Below are 25,681 nucleotides of genomic sequence, written 5' to 3'. Positions count from 1 at the left end.
ACATTTATGTTGGTTTATGCCAATGCAGAGCTATAAGTTGTTCAATATACACAGACTGCATTGTTTTTATTTCACATGGCACTGCACAAATGTATTCTTTGTTTCCTACAGATCATTTTTAGAGAGTGAACATCGATGCACAACTTACTGCCGGTGTGATAAATAAACAGATGATAGGTGAGGTATTTTCTGCATGCTGCCTCTCTGCAGTCCTGGTAACATCAGTAACTCTGCTTGGACCACAGCGGCATATGAATAATCCCTGCCAGCTGGCACAGCACTGATTACTGAGCTGATGGCCCATTCATTCAGTCTGCCAGGAGTGCTGACTGAGGCTCGGCCAGACTGATACCTACGGATCTAAGCTCTGCCATCCCCTTATGCACACATTTTATCTGCTTAAGGGTTGAGGCACTTGTGTTTCTATAACATCTTTATCAGCTACCAGGGCTGTCAACATATATTCATTACAAATGGATATATACATAATCCTACTCTCAACAATGTTTAACATGACAGAATGTTATATTATGAAGATTCCAATAATTTATGACTACAAAGGCATCACATTTGAAACATATTGTACATTTCATATTGTACTGAAATGGTAAATAAAGGAGAGAGGACAAAAGAACTGCAATTACATAAAGAACCTGTGTGGTACACTTTTATTCAGCTACTACAATATTAATTATTCTGGAAGTTCCATTTTTCTGTACCTGCCTCGAAGCCTATTTACTTACGACTTCTGTCATTCCTGTGATTTTTTATTTTATTTTTTTATTGTGTCTAAATCTTTGGATGGTTGTAAACAAAATATTGCCAGTGCATAATATTTATAACAGTAGGTACACATTTATAATCTAAAACCTATTGAAAATTCTAGTTTTATAAAGGCCAATCATTTATTAAAAAAAGGCTTCCCGCAATGTACAAATAAGGGGAATTTTTCACAGTAATAGATTGGCTGTACAAACATCTCATTTGGCTGGTTTACTTGAGTGCAGGTCAAATGCAGTCCTTTTGTTTTGTTTTCACTCAAGTTTGATTTGCGTTGAACTACTTTTAAAGTTTAACTAAACCCAAGACCAAAAGTGCTGGATTTTTTCATCTTACAGTCCTTAAAAACCCACTCCAAAAACCAGGGGTATTCTTCCATTGCTTCTAACCACAATGCCACTCAAGGGTTCAGCCCTCCAGAGCGCAATGAGGAAAGTGGTATGTAACGGGTCAGCTTTCCAACTGTTTGGTCCTGGGATGAGTTTCAGTGCATCCAGCTGGAGTGTATCAGTGTTGCTTGAATTTTTATCAGCATGTGAATATCCATTTGTCGTTTTGGATTCAACTAAATATATTTATGGTGATGCATGAGTGTTCGCGCCCCCCTGTGTATTTTTTTTGCAGTCCTTAGACATGGCTGCTGCATTATTTATTTTTTCAAGCTAAGAACATTTTAGAAAATACAAAATAACCTGTTGATCCTGCCAAAAATGCATTGTCTTTGTCACTTCCAGTGTGCTGCACTCAAGAGTATCTTCCTTAGCTTTGTTTTGTAAACTACCAATTGCACTTCCCTCCAGGCAATGGAGTTGAAGAAATATGGACATGTTTGGAGTTTATATGAAGATATCAGCCTAAAGTGACAAACATGGCTTCTTCTTTAGATGTAGTTGAGTGACATAGCTACCCAGAGACAGGAAGTATGTTATTTCCAGGATTGCCTGGTGAAAATAAGGCAAAAGAGGCTTGAAAAAAGAAAACGTATGAAGCCACCACACCAAGCACTAGTAATTTGTGATAAATTATGTTTTTGGTTTTGGTTTAGATACACTTTTTACCTTACTTCTAAGGTGCCTGTGGTGTGTTTCTATTATTTGCTTGTACATTGCTTCTAAGATGCCCAGAGATGCTTTTGCCTTCACTTTATCTTTTATGGAGGGAAAGCAATTAGGAAATAGACAAAAGAATTATGAGAATGAGACAATGAATTATTAAAATGGGCAAGCTTGTGTGTGGTCTGACTTAAAGTGGGAGTAAACTCCCATGCATGAATTTTACCTATAGGTAAGCCTAGAATAAGGCTTACCTATAGGTGCTGTAAATATTTCCTAAATGTACACTGTTTAGGAAATATTTACTGTACATGCAGCCGGTGACGTCACCCAGGCAGTTCCTTCAGAGACCTGTGCTGTATATGACAGCTCCTGTGAGCATGGGAGTTACGTCATCGCAGCTCCAGCCACTCACACCGCAAGCCCGGAAGGAAGAATGGATGAAGATGGAAGCGCCTTCAGTGGTGACAGCACGCCTCTGGAGGTCTTCATTCTAAGGTAAGTTTCACATAATGTATGTGATGCATATTAGCACATTATAACTTTGCCTTGCAGGTTTACAAGAAAAGTAAAAGATCTGCAGTGGTTTACTACCGCTTTAAGGTAAAAAAAAATATTGATATATAAAAGAGCAGCACGATACCTTGCTTGAGCTTTATAGTAGGGAATTCCTGTAATAAAATATGCTTTTATAGGTAGAATCATAATATCATGCCTGGAAACCAGACTTCACTTACCTGGAGACCAATTGGACCAGGTGGACCTGGGAAACCACGGGCACCTTCATCTCCCTTTTGCCCAAACATTCCTTGCTGACCTCTTGGTCCAGGTTCTCCATCTGATCCCTACAAACAATGAGTGAGAGAGGCTTTAAAATATACAACAGATGGTAAAATTTTCTATTAGGCAAACAGTGCTCCAAACAGCTTTGTGTTTAATTGATAATCTACAGTGCAATAACCTTCTATGTTCAGTGGATTTGAATGCATTTAGTACTGTAAAATGTTTCATAGGAACAATAATTATGAAAATTCTCTACAACAGACCTGAGAAGTAGGGGCAATAATGCCACTCCTCTGCAAAGCGTTCCATGGCAGATTTCTATCCTCCCAGCCTGCATTAACACTCAAAATGCCACCAGATTGAGCATTGCATGCACTTCCAAGATCATTGCAATGAGGCCCCATTTACTAGAATGGGGCTTGTTGGGCAGCAGTACCATCTGTTGAAAGCGACGTGCCATTTATTTATTTCTTTAAATAAAATTTAAGGTGGATTAAGATGCAACTAATACAAATAACTGAATTTATTGTGGTACAAATCCACCCTGATTCTCTTTAAAGATGCTGCCAGACTGAGAGAGACAACTAGCACTAGGAGCTAGTGCTGCAAGGCATATTTGCTGAAAATGACTATAATGACAGGAGGAGTAAGAAAAATAAGCAAAGGGAGGTCCTTATCACTGTGCTTTTGCACCTTCACTGTGCAAATCATTAGGGCTGGGCTGTGTTCATTACCAGGTTGTACTGTTATTGCAGCAGAGGTAGACCTGACTATGTTGTCTGAGAGGGGTGCTCTGATCACAAAGCTGGCTGTTAATGAATTATAAATCCTTTGGCACATGAAGCTGTTCCCGTAAATGTTTTTCAAGTGTATGTGTTGCCCGTTTTTAAGCTTTAACATCCTAAAGAGTAGCTCCAGTCTCCTGCAGAAAAAATTCAAAGTCAGCAGCTACAAATACTGGAGCTGACTTTTAATTTTAGGACACATACCTGTCCAGGAATCCAGCGGTGTCTTCATCTACATCATTCATGATTTTTCAAAAGGCTGTCAGGTGATGCCTCCTCCATCTCCACTAAAAGAAACCAGCAGTGAAGCACAGCCGGTTCCCTACTGCACATGCGCATTGCGCTTGTTTATTGGGCCGGCTCCAGGGGAAGGAGGAGAGGGCCAAATCCCCTTTTGGATGGAGCTCCGCTTTAGATAACTTAAAGTATTATCAAGTCAAAAGTACATTGTTCAATATGATATGATTACTATCTAAATTTTAAAAAAGTTAAATACTCTGGTGAATAATATATGATACACAAATTATTTACAATATAACATTTGTGGTTTTCAAAAATAAATAAAAAAATAACTTACAGCTGGGCCAGGAGCTCCGACTGGACCTTGTAGACCAGCTGGTCCTGGTGGACCCTGTAAACACAGGAACAAATATGTTACTTTAATTCACTTACTACATATTCAAAAAGTCCATTCCATATTAGCTTTATTACTAATATTAATCATTTTCTGCCATAGGCATTCTTCGCATTCACATACAGGTACAAGTTTTATGGATTTGTTAAACTCTGGAAATCTCTACTTTTTTTACAGTGAGAGCATTCATAATTGAAATTAACTTGTTTGGTGTACATACCTGAACAAATCAAAGATCTCATGATCGAAATGCCTCTAATAGTAAAGGTAATCACAGCACCGCAGCATTTGTATTTACCATAAATAATTTGCTTTAATTTAGACCATAATAACGTCCATGTGTGCCACAGAATACCTGTGACTCTTCACTCACAATGCATAGCCATACAGAGAAAGTTGCAGCAGTTTTCATAAGTACTGAGATGCAACAAAAGCACTAAATCTGGCAATACACATGTCGTTTTTTTCTGTTCACCATACACAGTGTGGATGGAGAAATTTCCCACTGCAGCTACCATATGTTGACAGCCATCCCCACCAGCTGTCAAAATACCCAAACAGGGCTTGCCTTTGATTATATGCAGGTTCTGATCAGCCAACCATTTTCCACCTGGCTCCTTCGATTTTTCGATCAAGGGATGTCAGGTAGAAAATAGCCAAAAGGGCCAGCCACTGAGCAAATTTCACCCAGTGCATCAGAAATTAGCTGAAATTTACTCCATGCCTAGCTAGCTTTTAGGTCCATGTAGAAGATGCTTCTTTTTCCATTAATTTCGGCAATTTGTGTTCCAAATAAGCCAGGCATATGAATGTGTTTAACTGTCCTAAAAAAAAAAAAAAAAAAAGAAATGTATGCCCTAGTGACCACCAGTGCTAATTGGGGTTGTTACCATAAATTTTCTTTCTCACATTATGCTTTGCAAATAAAATGTATTTTGAGCAGGTAGTGTATTATTTGTACTAAGTACTATTGCAGGGGTGTCCAAACTTTCTAAAGAAAGGGTCAGTTTACGGTTCTTCAGATTTTATGGGGGGCTGGACTGTGCCCAATGGGAGTAAGCAATGCCCGATCTTTGGTATTAGGGGGAGAAATAGTTGGTGTCGTTAGGAGGCATAGTGCCCCATTTTTGTTGTCAATGGAAGGAATTATACCCCATTATTGATGTCAGTGGCAGGAATAATGCCTCAAGGGCTGAATAAAGCCAAGCAGATGGCCTGCACTATTGGGTGTTTTTTTTTTTTTTTTTAAAGCTGTAAAATTAGAAGCTACTCTCTCCAACATAAAGGAACATCTTAAAAGTCTAAAAAGTCTAAAAATCTATCATTGATTTTTTTTTTAAGAATTTTTTTTTAATTCTGTAAAGAGACCTGCTTGATGCAAATAATGTTATCAATAAGTGCTGTTGATTAAACAACAAACAGTAAAGTGTGTATATGCAAATGTCCAGCTATATGTGTTCATTGCATACATGCGTTCTTGCTTTGCAGAACAACAAACCGGCTATACTTTACTGTTCCATCTCAAAATGCAAGTCAATGTATTGGCCATCCCTTTGAAAAGAATGCACTTTTTATGTGCTTGATATTTATTACAACAGTTGTAAAACAAGAGGCTACAATATAGAACCCCCACTAGTGGTCAATCCACGTAGCTCTATATTTAATCTTTCTCTATAAAAAATAGAAGAGAAAGAATTAAGAAATGTGAAAGTCACACCAAAAATCATTTTGAGGTAGAAAGCCTAAAAAACTTGAAATGTGTGCTCACTATAATGAACTTTCCTATTAAAAGACTAGACTTGAAATTGCAATTTTAAACAACATTCATCACCAAAAGCGAGAGTCTCTGCATCACTAATCTTCCCCCAGGCTTGTCTTTGGCAGGGCTAGAAATGTCGATGTAACCATATGGGCAGATTTGATAATACAGTACACTCTGGTTATATAATGTTCCTTTTCTTTTCTATTTTTTTAGGCTTTCATTGTTTTGGGAATACGCTTAGTACTTCTACTTTAGGTAAAATAATAGTTTTGTGTGGTTATATGCATGTGCAAGCATTAAAAAATTGACTATTAGTATGACTTCTAGAATAATATAGAATTGAGCCAGTATACATAACTTATAAAGAACAAATGCAGGTAATCTGTACATGTTAGTATTTGATTAAGGCATACCTTCAGATAGACCATATTATTAGACTCACCTGTTCTCCTTTGTCTCCTTTTCCTCCTTTCTGTCCAGGCTCTCCTATTTCACCCTGAAAACAGAAAACATGGTCGCTTTAGGGGATTTCCCAGAAGTATATGTATGTTTATGTCATTGTACTGGGACAGAACTGGCACTGTGTTTATCGATTCCTCTTCATATTCTGACAGCCTAATCCCAGCATTGATTACAGTGGAACTCCTTGGGATTTTCAGCTAAATCTAATATAGGTTTAAATAGATGACCAGTGACTCAAAGGCAGGTAACAATAGGAAAGGTCAGCAAATATTACTAATAAGACTTCAGAAGCTGACATTAGTGACTTTAATGCTGGTGTATAAATGATAGGCACAGAAGCAATCTGCTTCTATAATAAAAGCAATAAAAGAAAATATTACAATATTATAATTACGCAGACTGCATTGTCAAGCCACCGCATTACAATTGCATTACAATTGCTGACTTGATAAGCCTGGAAGTGTTGCTCTTCATAGTACTAAAATGGACTTGCTTGACAACAACATCTGATTCTCCTACAGTTGTGTCGCTCTGTTTACAGTACTGTACTAGAATTTATTTAAGAACAATTGACCTATATAAGTTCTGGCTGAACAAAATTTCTTACATAGCAATCATTAGCCTTAAAGCAATGTTACCTTGTCACCGTCTTCACCAGGTGGTCCTTGAGGGCCAGCAGGTCCTGGGAGACCCACAGGTCCTTGCACTCCATCCCGGCCAGCTGGTCCCTGGGGTCCTTTTTCTCCCTTAAAAAGAGCATTAAAAAGCACTTTTAAGTAAAATAAATCTTCAAACATCGAGTAAATCAGTTGGAAAACTGCAAACCTAATTCAGCAAGCATTGCAGATTTTCTAAAGTTAGCCCACTTTTGCAAGTCAATCACTTTCTCCTAGTTCTCATGTGTGTTTCTGGGTAGGTTTGTGGTGTCTGGTCACAAGATATTGTGTAGCCTACTCCATCTAATGGGAGTAGCTCTAGCAAAGCCAGTGGAATCTGAAACATAATCCAGACCAGTAAACACACTGGCCTCCATTCCTGCAATTTCATTTCAGGACATTTGTAAAATAAAGGTATAAGATGCTATAACAATCAAAGCAGTAAGACAGTAAGGCAATCAGCTGCAAAAGAAAATTGTCCAGAGCCAATCAGATGGTAAGTTATTTTCCACAAGTGAGTTTAAAGACAACATTTCTAAGATAACATTTTGGTGTAGGTATTTAGTCATGTCCCTAAACCAATCCCCTGTCTCTCTTTGGAACCCACTTGGATCCAAGGTTCAGGTTGTATATGGGGTCTTAGCTTTTGCCTAAATTGCAGTTAAGCCCTACCTTTTCTTCCTCAAACTGAGGGTAACTAATAGGGCCTCATTTAGCACAATCTGTGCAAACTTCAATACAAATTAAAGTTTTATTGTGTATATTTGAGTTCTAATATGCTCAGGCTTCTTCAAAAGGCAGGAATAAAACTACATAAACAGGAAATAATAGTAAAGACCTCCTTCACCATTGCAAGAAAGACACCTTTAAATTTCTCAACAGTTATAGAAAGCTATAGAATTGAAAGGACAGGTCTGTTTCATTGAACTTTCACTAAACTACCCAATCCCCCCCCCTCAACTGTTCTTAGCTTTAACTGCACTTTACTCACCCTTCCCAGCTGTATATGTACCTCTGTAGTCAATATTTAAACTCCAAAATTATAGGTGTATTTGTAGACAGAGATGGCAATATTGCATTCAAAGAAAAACTTCACTTTTAGCTAAAATATATTGAATTACCATATAAGCCGACCTTAGGAGGTCCAAATACCTCCTACGCTAAACTGGACTAACCCCTACCTGCCTCAGTTGCTCAATAGCCTAGTTTCAACCTTCTCATCTGTTAAAAGCCTAAATTATCTTCAGCACTAGCTTTACTTGCGCACTAGCTTCTTTTCAACTTTATAGGATCCATATAACAAGGACCTTCAGTCTCAATATATGGCCGCATTCAAGTCAATCGGGACTCTGAAGAGAATTTTATCAGCAGAGCATTAAACAGCAGACAGGGCCCCAGCAGCATTACTATAAGAAAACCAATAGGTTGAGTGGGGGGTTGTGTAGTTTAGCTCAATGGGGCTTTGGGAGGGTAGGATAGCCATATGTTAAGGGAAAAGAAGACCTATACTTTAAAATAGAAAGATATTGTCTAACAATATCAAGATACAAATGGTTTATATTATAAATACATCTTTAGTGGGTTTTTAATGCTGAATTCACAGCTTTGTCAGGAATATACCTTCAAATTTGTGGTTTATATATTTAAAAATATATGCTAGCATATTATAAGACCTAACAAAATGAAACAAATTGAATGGACAATGTATAAGGGTTTCCAATAAATCACCATACAAAAAAGAACCACTCCTCAGTGGTGCATTATGCAAACAGTGACTGTTCTTAAAATACACCTATATGATTGCTCCATGAACACATTCAATATAAAACATACCAACAAATAAGAAAACTATATTAAACTATTTATTATTGCTAAAATAGCCAGTAAAAGTCAGTCTATAAGCTTGATACTGTTATGCTTGGTTAGCAGTTAATAATGCTGAGTGGTATACTAGACCAATACTAATACTGCTAGCCTGAGGTTTTTATTTACTCTGAATATATAAAATTGGTATTATTGTTCTCTTTTTAGCCTGGCATATTAGTATGAAGAAAGAAACATCTGTCATTGGGATAAATAAAAAGAAGAGTATTGAATCTCTCATTTTCATAAAAGAAAGTTGCCATTGCTCACATAATCAATACTCAGTACTGTGAAGAAATGCCAACGGTGACATAGTGTCAATGCAATACTAGACACCAGTTTACAGATTCTGACAGCAAAAGAGAACAATTTCAATGGCTATCACCATCTTTCCACATAGCTGACAATGTAACACTTATCCATCTCTGCCAGGGGATCAATCTTATACTTGCAATCCCTTCTTCCCACCAGTTCTGCCACTATTTGCATTACACAAACAGCCAGTCACAACACCACCAGTACTGGCTGGGATATTTCATGTAATAATTTCAATTTTGACCTAATGCTTACTATGCTATCTCTGAAGCTAGCCCCCCTTTCAGACCTTTTTATCCTTACAACATAGCATAGCATGGGGGTGGGGGGTGATCAGCGGGTCCGGCGGACCCGATGTCAGCGGTCACTCTTGATCGTTCCCAAGAAAGGCAGAATGGCGGTCTGCTTAAGTAAACAAGGCAGATCTCCATTCTGACAAGGGAGAAGATTGGGATCCTGTGTTCCTGCTAAGCACAAACACAGTCCTATGTCTTCCTCCAGTCAGAGCAACCCCCACACAGTTAGCAAGCACCCCCTAGGGACACATTTAACCCTTTGATCACCCCTGATTTTAACCCCTTCCCAGCTAGTGTCATTAGTACAGCAACAGTGCAAATTTTTTAGCAGTGATCACTAAAAATTTCACTGGTTCCCAAAAAAGTGTCAGTTAGGTGTCCAATTTGTCCCGCTACAAATCGCTGATCACTGCCATTACTAGTAAAAAATAAATAAATAAATAAATAAAAATACCATAAAAATATCCAATATTTTGTAGACGCAATAATATACGCCTATTGGGGTTTTTTTTTTTTACCAAAAATATGTAGCAAAAACATATTGGCCTAAATTGATGAAGAAATTCGATTTTTTCATTTTTTTTTTTGGATGTGTTTTATAGCAGCAAGTAAATAATGTTGTTTTTCTCTTCAAAATTGTTGCTCTTTTATTGGTTATAGCCCCAAAAAATAAAAAACTGGAGAGATGATCAAATATTACCAAAGAAAGCTCTATTAATGTAGAAAAAAGGACATTTATTTTTATTTGGGTACAGGGTCGCACCACTGCGCAATTGTCAGTTAAAGTAACGCAGTGCCAAATTGCAAAAAATGGCTGGGTCATTGAGGCTGTAAAACCTTCCGGGGGTGAAGTGGTTAACAGGTATTTTGCATACTTTATTCTAAACAGTGTTACCCATTCTGGTAACATGACATTACTATAGTACTATAAAGACATTCTGACAGTATAGTATCTTTCTGGCTATAGTAAGCTGTAGCTTTGCTAAATTGAAACTGTACTGTATAAACATGCCATTTATTACCATATATAGTAACATACAGTACTTTTGTTTAAAAGTTAACTTCTCTGTGTTCTATTTTTTTAACAAAATACCTGCAACTTTACCTGAAAATGTAATGCTATAATATTTATCTTAAAAACAAATTCACACAACTAATTAGCACATCTTTGAAATATAAAACCTTTTAATGTAACTCCTTTCACACCATCTATTTTGTTATGCAGCCAAATAAGCTGTATTCCTTTTTGGAAATGAGAAGAAATGTTCTTGAATTTAAAAAAAAAACATTGCAGAATGTTAAGCTTTTAGAATTAAATATAAACCATCCATGGGAGTTAATTATCTGTCAACAGAAATAAATTTAAAAGCAAAAGAAAACTGTGTCGACTTCCTAAATGTAATAATTATGACAAAAGAGGTGGATATGGGCAGGCCATAGCAAGGCACAGGACTCCCTCTGTCATAGAATGAGTGAGCTAACCACTGTAGAGTTTGGCCATAGATGTTTACAAGCAACCCACTGAGTGAGTGAGCTGCCGTTTAAGATAGAGCTATGGGAGGAAGGCCCTGGGTGCATGACAATAGAGTCAGAAAGTATTGGACTTCAAAAAGGGCCCTTACAACATTTGCTTAAATCGAAAAGCAGACTCAATATCCATAGTTTTGAAAACTGGACAGTTGGCTTCCTAATTCACTTACATTAGTTTTTAGAGAGTGCAGTGTATCAAGGTGCTACCTGGCCAAAAGTCTACAATTCTGCTGAGAAGCATACACTTCAAAGATGCATATCATTCTTCTATATAGGGATATACCTTAGCCTTTGACTCATCTGTATCTGCTTTATCATTCCTGACTGACATGCCTCCTTGCCCTCTGTGCAAGATAGTGCTCTGATCAGTGGCTGGTCTACACAAAAGAGCACATTTTTGGTCCTGTCACCCCTGACTGACTGATAATCACTCCAAATAAACTCACAAGTAACATCTCTCATAGGGATTTGGGGCTATCTTGTACTTTGGGGAACCTGTACAACAATAGCACAAGCTATACAGGTAATATATCTTACTCTGGTAACTTAACAATTGCATTGTCACACTCATAAAACAATGTTTGAGTTTGCTGTAGTGCGCTAACATTTAACATTTTAACAAACTGCGATGTTTCTTGCCAGTATACACAGTATATTGTTGTCTTCATGGAATATTTATGTTTTGTTCAGGTCGCACTGCGTATAATTTATTTTATTGTAACTACTATTTGTGCTCCCATGTTGCTGTTTGGCTCTGTACTGAGTAATTCTGCCATCCTTGCCCATTGTTGTCATATTTCAGTGCCAATATATAGCATGAGTATCTCAGCTATCACAGAAATTTAATTTAAACCATTAATATATGCAACATGTTTCCCTGTCCTATATCCTCATTCAAAGGCAGTGGGTATGGCACATGAGCTCTCGGGAGGTACAATCACTATAATAAATTCTATGTCACCTTCTGACACTCTTTTTGAATAACAATTCTGTGGATTTTCTGCCTACGGGGTTCTTAAGATATTTCCTAACTTATTTGGATTCTATAGCCGAATAAGTGAAAAACTCCAGAAGCTAAAAACACAATAAACAAGGTCATCAGGAGCTGGGACTAGTACGAAGGACAACTGTATGTGAAAGCAATTGGCTTTTCAGTTTATGGACATGCAGTACAACTCTTAATCATCTGGGAATATTACTTTAGCTTTTGCACAGGTTTACAAAGTACAAATGTTGTCTTAGAATAAAATATGTGTCTAGCTGAAATGTTAACTCTTCATCTCAAACATGCTCAGCATATGCCATAAAGAGTATGTATATGCTTTTGTACTGAAGTCTAGTTCATCAAAGTTTATGGGTGACACAAAAGGGCTCATTTATAGAACTGAAATAAATTCAGTTGTAAAATATCAAATGACCCATTACATTATCGTATTGGTTTACAAAAAGGTTACATTTTTTTGTCTTGGGGGGGGGGGGGGATTCTCTACTGGGGAGATTTCCTCTTACTTTCTGCCAGGCTGCCAGAGTGTCACAAGGGCAGGAAGTGATGTAGAATTCAGATTGAATGGAGAAAAAAAATCTCAACAAAGCAATTTCTGTTGAAACATGGGGAAGGATTTTTGGCTACTTAACAAATCACAGCACTCATTAAAAAATGATCCAGTATTTTGTCAATAAGGGAAAATAACAGATTCATCTAATGTCAAGCCCCTAATTGTTCAATATCCCTAACTGCTGTTAAGTGGAGGTTGGAGGAGGGTTATTTGCCCTTTAGCTCCAATCAGAACTATTTACAACTTATCCAGAGCCTTCTTCACGGTCCTCTAGCAAATGGGACAGTGGAAAACTGACAGTAAATAGCAGAGAGCTGTTGACCTGTTGGCACAATGAAACATTTCATCATAGTGATGGCCCAATATTATCATATTGGGGAAGAGAAGTCCTAGCGTTTTGCCCAATTATAGTGGCCCATCATTTCTGCAGAATGGGAAGGAGAGGGGCTGTAAGCCATTGCAGGTACAGTATGTGTAGGCAAACCTAAAAATCTGCCATTCATACCTCACTAGCGTAATTACCTGAAAACATTATGAGGGTTTGGATTATTATACACAAAACTAGAATAAATATCACATTTTGCACACACTTCTGTTTCAACTATTGTGTTGGTTGCAGTTTGGTATTACTTGTTGACTTTTAGGGTATATTGAAATACTCACGGGAGCTCCTTTCTCTCCTGCTGGTCCGGGTGGGCCCTGAGGACCAGGTCTTCCTGGTAGACCAATTGGTCCAGCAGCGCCTGCCGCTCCTCTTTCTCCAGCAGAACCCTAGTGAATAAAATCAAGACTATCAGTTATGAAATTATTTCATAAGTGTGCACTGTCAGCTGGTTTTCTGCATTGTCATTTGTGTAACTATTTGCAAGGCTAATCAGTATCTTAAAGTATAACCAAAGGCAAAACTTTTTTCAGTATAGGACAGACTGGGTAAGTATCAGGTGATTTTTGTGGTCTGTACCCTTGTTAAAGAGATTCACCCTCTTTGTTTGTCCTGTTTACTGTTATCACAGAGAGGGAAAGTGAAAGAAAATCCTTTGGGTTGTCACCAGAACAGGAATAGAGGGGGATCTTCCAATGGGGATACTAGTTTCAGTTCCAGGCCAGTATTTTTTTTTTGGGGGGGGGGGGTGTGAATGTAACAACTACTGGAAAGTTTTTTAACTTTAATGCAGGTAAAGCATTAAGGTAAAAACCTTCTGACTTTGCGACCCATTTATTTCTACTTTAAGGAAATCCTGTGCTGGGTAAAAGTCTTCCTAATTTGCATGCTTCTTACTGTTGAGTGAGTCAGAAAGTATTGAAGCCATTAGATCAGCATTAAAGCCAGGATCTAGCTTTTCTCCAAAGGAGCATTCAGCAATGGCAGTCTATCTATTCACTTAGTATAGCTTTATTTAAATATGTTACATGGCTATTATATTTTGTCAGTTTAGCAGACTACATTGTTACCCTGCAGTCATAGGACACTTCCTTATCCTGGACTATCTACTATGACTGAAAATTAATTGGGGCTTGATTTATTGCCCAGCCAATGTGTTGTTCCATCGTTTTCTGTTGTAGCCTACATATCATTTGTTATTAGCACTACATGGTGTATTAGTTAGCTTCTTTAAGTTGTCCAGTATAGTATATTTGGTAGACTCCTTTTCTACATTACTTAAAATACTTTATTATTTTCGTAACTTTTATCACCATTTTCAGAATAGTCCTTTTATATCTAATAATTATAGCTTAACAAAAACTCCTGGACAAAAAAAAAAGTTTCTTTCATGTCCTTTTTTTTTTTACAAGCTTTCATTTAGCTGTATGAAATATACTAAATTTGGTTTATCTAGCTAATTTCTTTCATAGCTGAAGCTAAACATTTTAACAAGTTTAACATTTGACCAATTTTAAATATGAAGCTCTTTGATTAGCCACCTGGCCACATAACAATTATCTAAATCTAAGGATACAAAGCAGACTGAAATATCTCCTTAACTTTTATGTGGTGCATATGCTTTACGTGTAAAAAATAACAAATACAGCTGTGTTTTATTAGCAGAGTAATGGTAAAACCTCTGTATCAAATGTACCAAAGATTATCCAGGATTTTACCATATATTTATCATAAATACAACCATAAAATGTCATATAGCTATGCCTGATGATGAAGCCAGCGATCTAGTGAAGTAAGGTGAAGACATTCAGCAGCTTCAGAACATGTGGGGTGGCCATCTTCTCAACCTCTCATCTTTTAGCCCAAACAATCCACCACATCATAAGATCAAAATGGTACATGCTAATACAGGTGTGGCTGGAATGGTTTGTCATCAAATTTTTTTGTAGCCATGTACTAAAATAGGTGCTATACCATCTATTACAAATATGCATGCATTTTTTTGAGTTAAAATCAATTACCATATGCTTCATTGATCACAGAGAAAGTAATACTTACAATTGGACCAGGTGGACCCTGTGGACCTTCTCCGCCTTTTAATCCTCCAGGACCCTGTAAGAAAAAAGGAAAATAGAGGTTATCTAAAATCATGTAGATATGCTAAAACATTATTTTTTATCAAAAATTGAAGAGATATGATATAAACAATAAACTCTAGCATGTCTAGATAGGGAATATGTGAATTTTTTGAAAGGGAAACTATAATGTGCATTGGCTAATTCCATTTTAGCTGTTTTTTTTTTTTTAATTTATTACAGGTATTTATAATACGGCGCTTAACATACCTTACATTACCATCAGTCCCTGCCCTCAAGAAGCTTTCTAATATGCATAAACATACTATGGTTAACTTGCAAAGGAGCCAATTAACCAACCAGCATGTCTTTGAGTGTGGGAGGAAACTCACATAAGCATTGGGAGAATAAATGATCCAGGGACTCCAGTGCTGAAAGGCCAAAGTGCTAGCAACTAAGCAACTGCACTGCCTTATTGTTTAGCTTTGAACATTTTACATTTCTGTTCAAATTGTTTTTTTTTTACAACATCCCCAAAAAACTGTTATTATTTGAAAAAGGTTTTCATAACACTAGCGCTATGGGTTAGCTAAGAAAATAGTAAGGCAGGGGAAGATCGCTTTGGGGCTCCCTTTGACTAGTTAAAACTTCTATCTGATATGAAAAGAGACACAGCTGTCATGAGAAAACAGATTTCTTTCAGCACAGCTGAGATTGGTAATGCTTCACATCTGAATAGGAGAATACAGCACCACCTGCTGACTGCACAGAAGACTACATAATAATTGTATGCAGTATTTTATATTTACCTGACTAAAACAAAAACTACATTTTGCAATACCCTTGCCAGTGTACAAAAAGAAGAATATATGTATTTGCCACTTTACATTCAACTGTACAGTGCTTTCCTTTTAGAAATGTTGTTCTCTGGATGCACCTGTAAACCATTAAAAGATAATATATAATGTTGCTGCCTTTCTACAATAGTAATCTCCTTCACTATGACCAGGAGCAGATTTGTGGAAAGGCATAGCATAGCACGATGATGCAGATTCCCCCCTGTTTCATTATTTTATTTTAAATATTTAAATGAAAAAGTCAGTTAATAGACATATCAAGAAGGGCATGTTCAGTTATTTCTGTTATTTCCATCACTTGATTTGTATAAAACCATATGGCCACAAAATATGTAGTCATATATACAATAATATTGAATTAATGGGCATATCAATAAAATCTATTCCTTGCTGTGTCCAAAAAATGTCTACAATGATGACCTCAAATCATTTAGGTAACTAAATAGTCATTAAAAAACACACATTTTTATCTGCTCTCATTCTCTCCATCCTCAAGTCTGCTAATACACAAATCACTGCAGCTTATACTTCCAATTAATGGAAGTAGCACATGCATAATTAAATGCTCCCCCTACTTTCATTCATAAGAAGAGGAAAGTGTCATCCCTAGTAGTTTGCTTGTCTTGCAAAGTAGACTATTACAAGCTGAAAAACCAGGGTGTGTCTTAACAAGCATTTCCAACATTATTGGCCCCAAGTGAAGCCCTATTCCCAGTCATTGGGCCATCAAATCTCAATCTGCCAACCATGAGTTGGCATCACAATAAAAGTTTTATATGCATATCCAAATATATATCTTATTTTTCATTTTGCTGTACATAATTGGCAGAACCTGTTGATCAATAGCAGGTGAAAAATGTTTTTTGTTTTGTATTTGGGATCTCATATATCATCACTGGCAGATAACTTAGCATTCTAGTTCTGTTTATTTAGCAGTTGTTATTTTCAGTTGCCTTTTTGGTAAATTCAGTTTCACTCATAAACAAAAAAAAAAATAATATTGATGACTTCACACAAAATAATGCAGAAGAATGTCATCAACTAAAATTAATAAAGCACACATATGAGGGTCACATATCAGGGACTGCTTGATAAACCATGTTAAGTAATTCTTAATTTCACAAGTAAAACTATAGGATTCAACTTTAACTATCCCTGTCTAAGAATATTGGATCCTAAGCTTTAGCTGTAGCCCAAAGGACTTGGCTGAGGCTAAGCTCCCAATGCCTACACAAAAGATTCTTCATTGCTAGAACACATAAACAATTTTCCAAACTGGGCTAAGGTCAGAAATATTCAACTGAAACTACTGCATGATAACACAGACTAATAGCATAGCACAGACAGCTGTCTGTAATAAATAAGGAATTGCTGTATGCAAAATATTAACATGCTCACTGAGTCAAAGTACTTTTTTAAATAAGGGTCTAGCATTATAAAAGTATTATTCTCAAAAATCTTCTAAACTGTGAAGTCGCCACAAAGACGTAGCTGAATTTCACCTTTCTATCAACCTTCTTACATTTTTTGCCATTTGTTATGTTATGGTGCACTTTATTACCTGGGCTCCAGGAAGACCTCTCTCTCCAGGAAATCCGCGAAGACCTGGTGGACCATCTTTACCCGTGACCCCTTGAGGACCAGGATCTCCCTGTTAATCAAGGAATATGTTGAAATAACACTCATAAACATTAGTTTTGTTAGATATGCAACCTCCAGCAACATTATCTATTAAAACATTTGATTCTGGTCTTATAAAATGTATGATTTACAAAATGATATCGCCTAGCACAGAATACATTATTCTAAAATAAATGTTGCTAACCAATCTACACAATTAATACATAATGTAGCAGCAAACACCACATCTTCTTTTCCCAAGAAGCACAAACCCACCTTTGCACCCTCTTTTCCCGCTGATCCAGGTAAGCCTTGTTCTCCAGGTGGGCCAGGAGGTCCAGGATGACCTCTCTCACCAATAGGACCGGTTTCTCCAGTTGGACCCTGCAAACAAATGTAACAAATGCATTAGACCAATTTGATGTTATATGATAATATTAAACTTTAGAATCAAGTAAAAAGGGATAGAATATGACGATAAATGTTAGTAAATAGCAAGTTCAAGATGTGTTAGAAATGTGGGAATTTATTGCAAAAAATAAATTAAGAAAAGTTTTCATGTAAAAAGGGACATGAAAGGAAAATGGGGCAATAAGATAAGGAAATGACTGCTACTCACCTGTGGACCTACAACTCCTCCAGGACCTGGGGGACCTGTTTTACCTTGGAAACCCTAAAGAAGTGAAAATTATAGATTACAGTTCATAACCATTTTCTAAGTTCACCAGGAAAAACATTGGACTAAAAATATTATCAATAGCCCTAGATATAAAAGCCTACTACTCCCAGGTGAAAGGAAGGAACAACATCCCAAGAGAAAGCCTAAAGAGAACCCCACCTATTATGGATTTGGATCTTATAGATCTACTAAGGTTTTGGTTTCCTGTAAAAATTGTCTAAACCTATTCCTAATGTATTTATAACTTAAAGTGGAACTAAACCCTTCAATTTAACAGTTTCAAAAAACAGTTACATTGTATGGAATGCAACTGTCACATTGGTAGTGCTGTCAACCAAACTGTCTGGTGTTATAACTGATCACATGTGCAGCATCATGGCAGTTTAAGATCAAACAGTGACCAAGATGGCAGCTCCCTTGATTGAAAATGTTAGGAGGATTTAGTTCCACTTTAACTTACTGTACACTGAAAAAATTGACTCTATGAGGCTAACACATTATTGACATCATACTGCTTCTACTTACCGAATCTCCAACAGTTAAAGTGCGTGCTAGCAAGCTGAAGCACATCTAGCTGGTGCCAAGCTGCATGTTTTCTGTCAGCGTGGCACAAAATGCAGTTTGGTATAAGAAGAGGTTAAAACAATAAATAGCAATTTATTTGCCTAAAAATAATAGATTATGACAGCATGTGGGTAAATGCTATCAAACACATGATAAGGAGAGCACAGCTATTTGTTGTTAGAGAGCAATCAAATCCAGTCTGTTAATAGAGCGCAGCATAATGAGAAACACAGTGCACTATCATTTCTCATTCAACTGGCAATTGTAATGGACACACAATTCACTATCTCTTGTTAGGCAATAAGAAGGCAAAAAGGGAAAATAATTGGTTAGAAAAAAAAGTAAAATACAATGGCTAATCAGCACAGTTTTCCAAATAACAACCTATAGTGTTCCTGTCAACTGTGCAGAAAGGGGCAGCCATCCTGTGTCCTGAAGAATTAAACGTCAAGGCCAATAAACTAACAATTCACCTAACTGTAAGCCATAAAAGTTATTTATACATAAGGGTTTATTTACAAAACTGAAGGGTGCAAAATCTGGTGCACCTGTGCATGGTAGCCAATCAGCTACTAACTTCAGCTTGTTCAATTAAGCTTTGGGCATAAAACCTGGAAGCTGATTGGCTTCTATGCAGACCTGCACCAGATTTCGGCACTCTTCAGTTTTAGTAAATCAACCCCAAAGTCTCAGAAAAATAAATGTTTCTAGAAAATGTTGTTGCGTTATCAGGTATTCTGAGTTTGTCCAGAAAATGGCTTTCTCCGCTATTCATATCATGTTTGTCTATCTAAATTTTGTTTAGCTATATTTTAGCTGGAGTCCTAGAACTTCATTGTTTTTCACCCCAAACTGAGAATGAGTTTATGGAGATTAAAGGCAATAGGCTCACTGTAACTGAGGTAGGCATAAACTTGTAGACTTCTAATTGGTAGGCCATGCAGCCAACGAGATTTCTGAATCTATGCACTATTGCAGGTGGCATACTGCCTTCAGTAGCATGTAGTCAAAAGGTGTGTAGCCTTTGTCAAGGTGCAGCATCTTTACACTGCTTACTAAACACAGCCTTGAGGTTGACCACGTGGTAAACATACCATAGTAACTGAAAAGGTATACAGGTATGGCCATACTAATGATTGAAAAGTATATCCAGAGGTAAGAGGATTATTATATGAACATATTTACAAGAATAATGAAGTTTTTATATCCACTAACTTTTTTTAAGCTACAAATAAGTAACGGTAAACAGGCAACATGTAACATAACCGAAAGCCTACCAATCAGAATTATGTTATCTAGGGATGCTATATTATTTAGAATGTCTGTTTATTGAAGTATTAAGCAATGCAATCTCGCTTGGCTAGCTATTATTTCTTAACATATTTGGTCCTCTGTGCATATATAATACTGTAATTATATCCCCATTCAGCTGATGGACATGAGATAATCACTGTGGAGAAAATTGCTGGTTTAACCTCACTGAGAGGCTTGTTTTAGAGTTGGAAGAATATTTATTGGATATGAAAGACACCCTGGATTTTAGCAAGCTGTTAAATTAAAACTACATCTCCAGCAGTGCAGCAAATATGTGGTAACAGCTCCTGAAATGTATTATCAGGTTTGTGGAGCTGTAATGACTATGATTAAAATTATATGGATAACTGAAAAAAGCAAACACCAGAAGTAAGCTAATAAAGTAAAAAAAGTTACACTTTTGTGGGATGAAACATAGGTGATGTTATTCTTTGTTAAAATATGTATTTTTTCACTAAGCACCAGGACCCAATTAACAGCTAACTTTATATTTCTAAAACTGGTAAAATTGCCACAGTTCCACTATTAGTGGGGGTCATCAAGAGCCTTCCCAATGTAAGACAGCCCCCGAGAAACAAGAATGTTATCAAGCTGTGGCTGTGATTGAATTAGACTGGGTTCACACCTTATTCATCCACGGCTCACCGCAGGGGCCCAGTGTGTCCCTGTTCTCTGTTTCCTGAATTCAGACCTTAATTGGAGCCAAAAACGCACAGGACTCCTGTGCAAAGGCCCCTCCGGGGATATGTGAACCGGCTCCATTGAGAGCTGGTCCCAATCTCCTGTCATGCAAATTGGATGTGGGGGGAAACCCATTTTGCGTAGGTGTAAACCCAGCCTATATCTAAAACTTACACTATTTTCATTTTGGACAGAATGGGAAAAGGTTTTATTTTCTATGTGTGACCCATTGAAGAGAATTATCTATTCTTTTCTTTGTCCCATAGACCCAAAAAGAGGTGATTTTTCCAAAGTGAGGGACATCCCCTTTTGGTTGTCACTAGAACAAATACCCTTCCCTTCATCAAAACAAGTGAGTTGTCACCAGAACCAATTCTTGTTCTGGTGACAACTCGAATTTTGATTTTCTCCTACCTTCAGTCCTAATGACAGGGATCACCAGGGCAAAAAATGAGAGTAAGTTTCCCTAACAGGGCCAGCAATAAAAATCTGTTTAGGGTTCTAACCCTTTTCTACCAATTTCATTTGTTTTGATTACAATTTAACTACTCTGAACCCAGTTATGTAAAGGTACACTGATATTCTCAAGTCCAAGGCTATCCTTTGCACAGCTTTTTGTGTATGTGTCCTTTAAAATGCACAACTTTTATCTTTATTCAGCCTTTCATGGTATTATGAATCTTTCTGCTATATTTAAAAGGAAACCATCATCAAAATATCACATTCATAAATTGAAAAGTTCCCCCAGATTTTTCTTGCTTCTCTATGCTATTTTGACAGAGGAATAGTGAATCAGGCACTCAATGGTCAGCAAGACAACCAAATGGTTTTCTAAGAATGAATGCCACCCATTTCAACAATGTGTGCCGTAATATACTTTGTATTTTAGTTGTGCCTTACAACTTGATACCTATAATGCTCATGGCATGTAAAGAGCACCAAAAAAACTAATGACAGACCAGTATGGACTGGTTTATAAAATAAAAACAGCAAAGATCACTGTGATGATAGTTTCCTTTAGTAATAAACAGTAACCATGAAAAAAAAACAAATTAAAGATTTTTAGATGGAGCTAAAGCAAAGAGTGATGATCCTGAGATGCACCTGCAAGGAAAGTAATGGGTGAAAGCAGCACAGGCAACATATTCAAGGAAGAAGCAAATTGTTAGTATTATTCGCTTTCTGCCATATTTGTGAAGCATATCTATGAACATATCTGCAGCAAATTTAATAGCCGAGCCATTAATGGCAGATGCTTTGGAGATCAATGATCCTGTATCAATTAATTATCTAGAAAATGAGTACAGTATTGGTTCTTAAACTGTCTTTGCAAAACGGTGTATCTAGTTATACATTCTAAAACATATTCTTAAAACCTAACGTTACCATTCTACAAAACTGAAAACTAAAAGACAGAAAATTAACAATCTAAGTACGTGAATTCTATTTTTAGTGTGACTTGATAATTATTGTGTTTAATGTAAAATGTTAAAATTTGGCTGTGTACTGTGAAACTATAGACATGTTGGTGTCTGTAACATGTTGGCGTTACAGAAGGTTGATTCTATAAAAACTGATGTCTAAAAGTATGTTGTATATAGTCTGCTGTATTCTGCAGACACAACTTTGACTTCAATTCCCACAATAACAGTAAAATGTTTAGTATCTCTCCCTGAGCACGGTTGGTACTTCAAGAACCTCAAGCATAATTACAAATGCTCCCACAAAGGTGAACTTTGGTTTTAACACAAAGTTTATTACATTCTAGCCAAACAGTTGCATTTATACATGTGTTGATTTGCTCTACATCAGAATTTTAATTAAAAGTGATTCTCAACCCTTTCAAGGGCATTGTAGTGACTTGAATCTAATGTCTAAAGGAGACTATTTTCAATGCTGTGATGCTTAATATTCTGCAAATGGACACTGATAGCCTCTAGATCTTCCCAAATATTTTCCAGATCCTTTTAACTTTGCTGAATTAATACAATGATATAAAACACGTTTTACCATATAATTAATTCAGCTAAGCCACCTTGAAATGGAAAATCAATAAGGGAAAAAGTAGAAAAATATATTGTTTTGATTGTGCTGAAAGAAAACCTTTACAAAGGACATGGATGCTGCCATTGCTAACTCACATTCTGCCATTGCTAGCTCTTGCTTGCCATATTTGCCCTGTGACTGCAATACAAGGAGGTTTATTTACTAAAGGTAAATCCACATTGCACTACATGTGCACTGCAAGTGCATTTGGAAGTGCAGTCACTGTAGATCTGAGGGGAAGATCTGAAATGAGGGAAAGCTCTTCTGATTTCTAACATCCAAAACATCCAATCATGTGAAGCAAAAATGCTGTTTTTATTTTTCTTGCATGTTCCCCTTAGATCTAAAGTGGCTGCACTTCCAAGTGCACTTGCAGTGCACTTGTAGTGCACAGTGGATTTGTCTTTAGTAAATAAACCCAATTGTGTCCTTTGGAACAAGCATGCAAAAAAGGAAGTCTGACTTTATTCTGACTTTACAGATATGTATACTTGTTCCAGGTCAAGGACTCAAACCTTATTACACTTAGCTGGTCATTGTGCTAACCAGAGACTAGCATATTCAGAAGGGAATTGGCAATGGCAGCCCAATATGTTTCTCAGGAAAGGTTTGCTTCAATCACGTTGGAAGAAAGCTAATTAAACAGCCCACAAAACTAAACTCACATATAGCAATGAGGGTTAATTTAATTAGCAGCCTTCATAGGCAACATATGAGTATTTACAGCTGTTTGACACCCACCCTTCTGAACTAACTTGTGTGCTACTTGCTATAAACAAGTCTAACCAGGTATGAGAACACATCTGCCTTGTAATCTGTGGTGAGTCTTCCCATACCTGTCCAGGAATGTTTAGAGAAAGTAGCTCTCAGAAAGTGACATGGGTGTGGAACAGCTGACAATCAACACATAGATTAAAATACTTACAGTCTCACCACGCTGTCCAGGGTGGCCGGGCAACCCATCCTTTCCAGGAGGCCCCTTAAATAGACAAAATATGAAGTTAGAGGGTCAAAAAAAAAAAAAAAAAAATTGAATATGTTAATCAATGATAAATACAAACAGACAATCAGACTGACGGGACTGCTACATGTGACTGCAAGTGTAAAATATAGCGTTACACACTATGCACTTGACATGTACATCAATTATTTAACGTAGGTCAGCAGATCTTTAATTGCTGCTTACGGGGCAGTACATTACGTGCAAACTTAAAGAACCATTCCAAGCAATATGTTAAATCAATTGTTGAATCCATAATGATATTAGGGCCCTTTCACACGGGCGTTCCGCATGTCCGTAAATCATCCTATTTTTTTTGCGGATGATATACGGACATAATGTATGTCAATGGCATTGCGGATGTCAGCGGATGGCCATCTGCTGACATCCGATTTTCTTCCTTTCAGTTCTGTTCCATTTTTTGGAATGGAACAGATCCCTATTTTTAAAAAACGGAACGGATGCAAAATCGGATGTCAGCGGTGTCATCCGCTGACATCCGCAATGCCCATAGACATACATTATGTCCGTATATCATCCGCAAACGGATGGGATGATATGCGGACATACGGAGCGGATGACACAAGTGTCATCCGCTCCGTGAAAAAAAAAAAAAAGTGCCGGAGCGGATCGCAATGCGGTCCGCTCCGTGTGAAAGAGCCCTTAGGGATTTACAAATAGTTCCCTCAGTTTAACATAATCTGAGTGTTATATTATTTCATCTGCAGGTTCTCGTCACATAATTCTGTGTTGTGCAATTGTCCTTTCTCCTAAAGGGACAGCAAGACTCATACAATGAGTAAGTACTCAGCTTTTAATTTGAATGTGGCTTTAATAAGCATTTATGGATGCAAAAGAACCAGTTCCAGGTAAGTCCGTTTTATACATTGGCGATGTACACTACAACTATGTAAGTGTGTAAATCAGGGATGGAAAGGTAAATGGCACCCTATATTTGCCTTTGAAGGTGCGGTTTTTAATTTTGACTGTAATGTACTTTTATCTTATATCACCTCTACTATATTCACTCACTTCATGCATTGAAATCATCACAGAAATGTTCAATCTGTGATCTTTTCCTATGCATGGTCTCATAAATACATGTTGAATATATGACTTATGTTGATGTGTATCTTCACACTCTGCCCTAATTTAATATGCTTACAACTTTATATTATAAATATTAGGATGGGAGACAGAAAGAACATTTTTAAGCAATGTTTCTATTAAAGTCATAATTAGTACATAATACAATCCCATGTAGCATATTAAAAACAGAATGTACTGGGTAACATAAAAGAATAATAACTTTAAGGAACAGAGGCATTCTATTGCCTCTGCAGCTAACAATGCGTAATGTTCCAAGGCTATTGTCTAATTTTATTAAGTGATTCCAGAGTACCAAAGTAATTCAGAAAGGCAGCAGCAATAAATATAAAAATCTGGAGCCACTGAAGCTACAAGCTCATTTCTGTTACATATACCGAGTTTGAACACTCAGATACTTACAGGGGGGCCCTTCGGTCCTGGGAAGCCAACAGGGCCCTGTGGTCCTTGAGGTCCCTGGGATGCAAAGAAAGATAATAGCAATAGTTAATAAGTGAAACACTGCAAACAATCATTACATTTTATATGCCGGTATCAAAGAGGGTTAGGATAGCAGATGATCAATGTGCTAAGTAAAGGAAAATTATATTATAGTCAACATTTCCCTATTAGCAGTAAATTAGATTGTGCCCTTGGTACTACAGTAATTAGAGTAAATGAAAGATCAAACAACTATAATGTGTATAGCAATGAAGCAGACTGGAACACAGCGGATTTGATGTAAAGCCTTCTATAGTCTGTTCTGCTCTATTAGATCCCTGCATAGCACCATCTCCAGCAAGAATCATTGAATTTAATAGAGAAGGTAACACAGAAAATTCAGTTTAGATATACATTCTGTAGATCAAAGTGAAGGATCTGATAGGCTAATGGTCCAGAAAT

General features: G+C 37.0%; 1 protein-coding gene across 1 annotated transcript in view; it reads right to left on the bottom strand.

Moving 5' to 3' along the window:
- Positions 1 to 25,681, bottom strand: part of COL11A1 (collagen type XI alpha 1 chain) — a 289,607-nt gene that overhangs the window by 41,691 nt on the left and 222,235 nt on the right. The window contains exons 36-46 of the mRNA XM_082266549.1: positions 25,202 to 25,255; positions 23,618 to 23,671; positions 18,028 to 18,081; positions 17,685 to 17,792; positions 17,350 to 17,439; positions 14,915 to 14,968; positions 13,138 to 13,245; positions 6,897 to 7,004; positions 6,239 to 6,292; positions 3,978 to 4,031; positions 2,570 to 2,677 (exon numbers count right to left, since the gene is read on the bottom strand). Of these exons, the coding sequence (XP_082122675.1) occupies positions 2,570 to 2,677; positions 3,978 to 4,031; positions 6,239 to 6,292; positions 6,897 to 7,004; positions 13,138 to 13,245; positions 14,915 to 14,968; positions 17,350 to 17,439; positions 17,685 to 17,792; positions 18,028 to 18,081; positions 23,618 to 23,671; positions 25,202 to 25,255 (846 nt within the window). The remainder of the gene's footprint in view (positions 1 to 2,569; positions 2,678 to 3,977; positions 4,032 to 6,238; positions 6,293 to 6,896; positions 7,005 to 13,137; positions 13,246 to 14,914; positions 14,969 to 17,349; positions 17,440 to 17,684; positions 17,793 to 18,027; positions 18,082 to 23,617; positions 23,672 to 25,201; positions 25,256 to 25,681) is intronic.

This window comes from Pelophylax lessonae, assembly GCF_965119305.1.
Source record: "Pelophylax lessonae genome assembly, chromosome: 8".
NCBI lineage: Eukaryota > Metazoa > Chordata > Amphibia > Anura > Ranidae > Pelophylax > Pelophylax lessonae.
Note: the sequence above shows the minus strand (reverse complement) of the source record. Positions and strands in the feature narration are given on the sequence as shown.